The 6,630-nt window shown below is 30.0% G+C and overlaps 1 protein-coding gene across 1 annotated transcript in view; it reads left to right on the top strand.

Annotated features, from left to right (window-relative positions):
• LOC100572840 overlaps nt 1-6,630 on the top strand; it is a 15,919-nt gene that overhangs the window by 8,418 nt on the left and 871 nt on the right. Inside the window, exons 2-3 of the mRNA XM_003245600.4 lie at nt 2,472-2,722; nt 3,266-3,351. Of these exons, the coding sequence (XP_003245648.1) occupies nt 2,680-2,722; nt 3,266-3,351 (129 nt within the window). The 5' untranslated portion in view covers nt 2,472-2,679. The remainder of the gene's footprint in view (nt 1-2,471; nt 2,723-3,265; nt 3,352-6,630) is intronic.

The following is a 6,630-nucleotide window of genomic DNA, read 5'->3' as shown; positions in this document are numbered from 1 at the left end:
CGTACAAACTATTAAAAATATTTACGAAATATGGCAATATCAGTGGTGAATTCGCCAGGCATACTCAGCATGCGACCGCATGCTAAACAATAAAAACGTAAATAATAAAAATACAAAAATTATTTTGTCATCAATAATATAATATTATTGCGTATTTAAAAAAATCATTATGTATGACAAAAAATGTCATCTATTTCTGGCATACTTATCTGTATCGTAACATTTACTGATAGAGCATGCGATAGCTGTATGCGCAGGCTATACGACGCTTATTACCGCTGTGAATGACATCCTTTTAATACAAAATATAATTTTTATTGTAGAAATGTCAATATATTGCACAATAATTTCTGGCATAGATTTCAATAGTTTTAATAGTTTAAACTTCTACAGTTGAAGCTTACAAGGTAAACTATCACAGCTACCTACCTATACAGTATATGAAATGTACACTGATATAATCAAGGATAATACTGAATAGGGACTGTAGGACTTAAGGTCTAATTATAATTAAGACTAATTCTAATGAGTAATGGCCATTCGCCAACCTTTTTCAATCATAAAAAATTGTATGTACATTGTACATACTACAAATCGCTCAGGTGATCATTAAGAATGCAATTGACAAAGCAAGTAACAACTACCAGGGACGCCCGGAAGGGGGGGCTAGTGGGGGCCATTGCCCCCTTGAGATTTTTTGTGTCAGTTACAAAATTGGAAGTTTTTTACATAAAGCGGGTCTTAGGTATTTAGTGACTATGCGACAATCCTTGTATCTAACAAGTCATATATAAGCAGCCTGTCGTCGATGGAAATAGAAACCTTTTGACAGACATTATTACATTATTATTATTACATTTTATCGTATTCTGGGTAATGTGTTCAGCTATCATGGGTAGAAATGTGCAATTACTATTTATAAATCATTATCAAACGATTAACGAAATATTGTGTATTCCAAGTCCACATATTGTTGAGTGTTGACTGCAGTTGTTGGCGTTGTTGCCCTACAATTTACAAATTAACCAATTTTTAAGTTAAAATAATTAAAAAAATCGTCAAGAAGTACAAATACCTAAGGATTCAGTTCCTAAAAAGAAGAAAATAAGGACTTTTGACTCTTATTTTTCAAATGATAAAACAAAAAAAGTAGGTAAGCTCTTATATTAGATTATTTATATTTAATTTCTTGCTAATATTTTATTAAAATTACATTCTACCATCATAACAGTTTAATGTTTTTGCGAGTTAAATTAATTACATTCATACTTAAAGTATGCATTTTTTCAGTTAATACAACTTACAAGAATACCCGGATATTTAAATAATAAATAGCCAATATTATTGGCACAATAAGGTCAATTTTTATTTTTTTATTTTCATGAATATAACTATTAATTAAATTTCAATTAATAATTCAGTTATTAATTATATTATAATGTAGTCTTTTTAATTATTTGAAATTAAGCCTCTTTCTTTAAATTTAAATTTATTTTGTATTGTTTTTATAGCAGTCACTTGCTGCAATCGATCAACATGAAGTAGAACTAGTAGAAGAATGTGTAGATGACCCTGCATTACTTTTTGAATAAAATGTAATATGATGTATAAATATGATGTAATATGTAACATTGTAACATGTAATGACGTAATATGTAAATTCAAATCAAATAAAGTTGTTTTTTGTTTAAATTTTATTATGTTTTTTCTTAGAAATATTAGAAATAATAGTGGAATTTTATATAAACTTAAATTAGTTTTGATTTTTAAATAATTTTTAGCGATACTATTACAAAGTATGAGTAGACGAAAGATTTAGCGATAAATCTTCCAATAAGTATTTAGGTACTTGCAATTTTTTGCCCCCCCCCCCCCCTGAACTACATTGCTGCGGGCGTCCCTGACAACTACAAAGTTAGTCATCATGACATCATGTCTGGATCTTGCAAAAATCTAGACTAATAATTCAATAATTCAATAAAATCACTTTTGATAGAGACAACTGAGTATAATATTTGATTATAAAAAATTCCAAGATCAGAATTTGAATATGTAGGTTTTTTCAATTTAAATAGTTATAGCATAATTATTCTTGAAGTGTATCATATTAATATATTATATAACAACTTTGACGAGTATTTTTGTTTTTTAAAAATGGTATTGTAGATATTAACTATAACAAGCAGTGGCGCCGAAGTCCATGCTGACGTCGGGCCGTGGCCCGACCACTTTTTTGAAAAATGTGGCCGGCCGGCCATATTTTATTTACTTCATAACTTTATTATGAGCATGAGTATATTTAAACCGTGATTATGAATAAATGTATATCAGAGTACCTCTATATTAAATAATTAAGATATTGAGGCCGATAAGTTTTAAAATTGCCCGACCACATTTTAAAAACTTCGGCGCCACTGATAACAAGTAATTCCAAAAAAATTCACCATGCTTATTATATTTAAATTCTTCAGCTCCCATGTTGCAGCGTTATTGAGGTGTGGAAACGGTAAAATCAAACAATTCAATAAACTTCGACTGGCTAGAAAAGCGTTGCCAATGTAATATATAAATTATAAATATTGCATAAACAATTTACCGCTGACCCCGTTCACGTCAATTGCATTGATATTTTCCAAAGTGTGTTTTACTGCGAAATAAAATTTTGAGATCAAAAGCAAAATGGTGGATTATGACATCAAGTCGCAACTGGATCTGCTGAACGGTACGACTTGTATACTATTTGATATATTAATTTAGTAGTTTGTTGCGATTAATAATCGAAAATAATAACTTATAACACCGACGACTCATACCGTTATGTAAGGTAAAAAAAAATAAGTCCGAAATTTGTCTTTACTATAAATAATAATTTAAACATCAATACATCATACACATTATTATCTACTAAAAATACAGTCGACTTGATTAGCTCGGAATTGAAGGATCGGCCAAAAAGTTATTCGATAGTTGTCCACGGATAATACAACTAAACGGAAATTATAAGAACAGGTAAACAGTGCGAGGTATATCGATGATTTAAAATTGAAAAAATTCGAGCCAATCAAGTTCGACTGTGTTGAATAGTATTGAATATTATAGTACGGTATGTGGTATACGGTATGCGCGCCACACGAGCTACTCTGCCGTGACGAAAAAATTTAAACGCGCTTTCTATGACCCTGGTACCGGAACGGTTTACTTCCAATGGGTACCAATGGCTTCAGACGATGTTTTTTCACGATCAACGTTTACGGTGTTTTCGCAGAATACTTAGACAGAGAGATGGAAGGCGTCAAGACTCGGTATTTCGTCATCAAACCCAATGGCAAGGGAAGCAGCGGCAATCGACCGGTGAGTTGCAAAACTGCACGTTATTATAGTATCTGAAATAAGTAAAAATACAACAAAAATAATTATTATTATATTGTCCCAGAGTTTTTTGTCCGGAACGTTATCGCTTTGTTGTTTCATTATGACGATTATTAAAAAACTATCACACAATATTATAATTATTGTCGTCGACCCTCAGACGAAAATTTCGATAGGTATATTATAATATTATTATAATGTACCTACATAATTGTAATAATATTTGAATAATATGAATACGCGACAATGGTCAGTGAACTGATGAAACTCGCAAGTAATAATAGTTATTGTGAGGTGTCGATTATTTTTATTATTTTTACTCATAGTTTAATATATTAGAATATAAACAATGTGTATTCATACCTAGTAAACGAATTTTATATGTAATTAAAATACAAAACTATGAAAGTGTAATTAAAAGAATATGCTAAGAAAAAACATCAAATCATGTGGAAAAATATTTGAATTTTAGTTTAAATACCTATAAAAAATGTACAGAAATACATAATCAATATAACTATAAAAAAAATATGATTAAAAAGTACAAGATAATATTACGACCTCAAAACATTAAATAAATTTGGGTACATTTTTATTCAAATGTATTGTAGGTACTATGTAGCACTTAATTAAGTTTTTTTACATGCTTGGATGTTGATATTGACTATTATAATTTTATTAAAATTTACCGAGTTGAAAATTAAATTAAGGCCGTGGGAAATCCGATGGAAGTTCGTTAACGTGACATACAAAGAAAGATTCTAAGACTTGTTGTTTTCTATTTTCATCAGTATAATGTAATATTTTTAATCAGTCTTTTGGGACCTGTCAATTTTCTCTGCATAGAAAAAAAAAACATTTTAGAGTACAGTTTTTAACCTGTAATTGTATGTATATATATATTATTATAATTCCATTTATATTGTAACTATTTGTAACGTTTATTGACTTTTATGGGATCGCTTGTAATCGATTAAAAGCGTCTCACTCATAATGCTCACAATTATATCGATTTATATATATTTTCGTTTTGTTAATCGCATTTTCAACATACCTGCACGACGTATAATATTCTTAGACTGTTCATTGTAATCGTATAAAAAATACCTCCGATAAATTCTGCCTCATCATCATACTTCTTAAGTGCGCGTTCCTAAGTGCGTCACTTCTTTAATGTATATTCAAATATCAATCGAGTACTTGACTTTGAACGAGAACGAAATATGTAATCGACTATTAATTTTATCCCGACATATGTAGGAATATTTTAGGCCGTAAAAAAATTAAATTTTGAAATTCGAAATCTTACAGAATCGTGGGTGACGAAATTAACTTGGGACAACTTTATACAAATCAGTTCACTGAAATATCAATTAAATAGGTGCTCACTCGTCTTCACAGGGAACCCTGATTGCTCTAATCGAGACAGTGTTTTGTATATTATAACCTACTAGCTGAACCCGTGCACTTCGTTGCCCATTAAGTGTACCAACTATATAGTGTACCCATTAAGTGCGACTCAAACTTTGTTCAATTCGTTATTTAATATTCGTTGTATGGTTTCAAAATTAATCTTAACTTTTCCGTTGCCCGGAATAAAAATTTGATTTACAGCAGTACATTATCAGGTAGGCAATCTACCTGCGGTAGATCGCAGACCCCCGTGCTGTATGTACGTTAGTGTATGATTTAACTTTAAAGTATCAAAGTTATACCAAGTTTGTCGTATTCTACCACGATTTAAGATGTACAGGTTACTCAACGAAACTTATATTTTGGTGCGCTTAAAATTAACGATCTTGTCATAGCAAGAATAACAGTTAGCGCTTTTGCATTATAGTGATTTCTCTTGGTACTACAAAATATATCAATATAGATATACAATATTATGTATTGGAGCGCTAGTAGTTATTCTCACATAGTTGATCAGCTGTTAGAAATCAACATTTAAGCGCACCACTTTTATTGTGTATGTACATAGGGTCGTTGAGTAACCTGTATATCTTAAATCGTGTATTCTACCTATGGTGGATTGATATAATCAATTAATACAAAACCCTAACCTAACCTAACTGTACTAAAATCAGATGAATAAACGCAAACGCATACAAAAAATTTATTCAAATCGGCCTAACCATTTAGGAGGAGTTCACAACACACGTACAGTAGAATTATTGCGCTTAGCAACACATTCTGTGATTCATTTTTATATTATATGAAATCAACAAACATGCCCGATTAACCAATAGCAACCAATATAATATAATTCACTGTTGCGCCACTGTTGTATTTTTGACATACAGATTTGAGATTTCCTACCTTTCCGGTGGATTTTCCTAAAATTTTATTTCGTAAAAACCTTCTTCTGGCAGTTACGAACATCTTAAAAAAAATTTGAGCCAAATCGGACCAGCCGTTCTCGATTGATGAATTGTTATACATTTTTGTCTCCATTTTTATATATATAGATTATAAATTAAACGAATGAAGGGATTTAAATAGGAGAAACACACGTCGCGTATTGATCAATATTGCACGGATCTATAGGCGATGTATACGATACTGAAATATGTATTTATAATTTTTATAATATTTATAGTAGAAATCTGAGAAAATATGATATAATATATAAATTATAATCGTCAATTTGTACCTAACATAAGTAGTTAAATTATAATATCTAAATATCATAGTAACTGGTATAAAAGATATATACAATGCACCAATATAATATAGAAATTACCAATAATAGAAAAAAGTTCAAATAAATTTACTTTAAAAATATCCAGCATTATCCAATAGTGTGTTTCATAAATTGATATAAACAGATGAACTAACATGGTAAACTAAATTTTCAAAAATGAATCATCTTCTGTATAGACAGTGCTCGACTTGGGGGGGGACGCAGGGGGACGGAGTACCCCAACTAATTTTTCAGAAATTTTAGCGTACCCCTACTCTCATTTTGAAGAGGCACGCACGGGACGCTGCATCATTCTGCATTTTTATCAAAATGCACGTGATCAAATCATAATTTTTCTTACCATAGATTTAATAATTATTTATATATTTTGTATTATTATTTAATCAATTACCTTTAAAATATTATTATTTAAGATAATAAAGAACAAACCTATGATAAATTATGGAACTATTTAAATAAGTAGGTAGTTAAGATGAATTGTTTTTATTTAGTTACTATTGAGTTTGTTATTATATTTTATAAGTTGTAACAAAAATATACAGTATATTTTTATGTGA

The sequence above is a fragment of the Acyrthosiphon pisum genome, chromosome A1 (assembly GCF_005508785.2).
Source record: "Acyrthosiphon pisum isolate AL4f chromosome A1, pea_aphid_22Mar2018_4r6ur, whole genome shotgun sequence".
NCBI classification, from domain to species: Eukaryota; Metazoa; Arthropoda; class Insecta; order Hemiptera; family Aphididae; genus Acyrthosiphon; species Acyrthosiphon pisum.
Note: the sequence above shows the minus strand (reverse complement) of the source record. Positions and strands in the feature narration are given on the sequence as shown.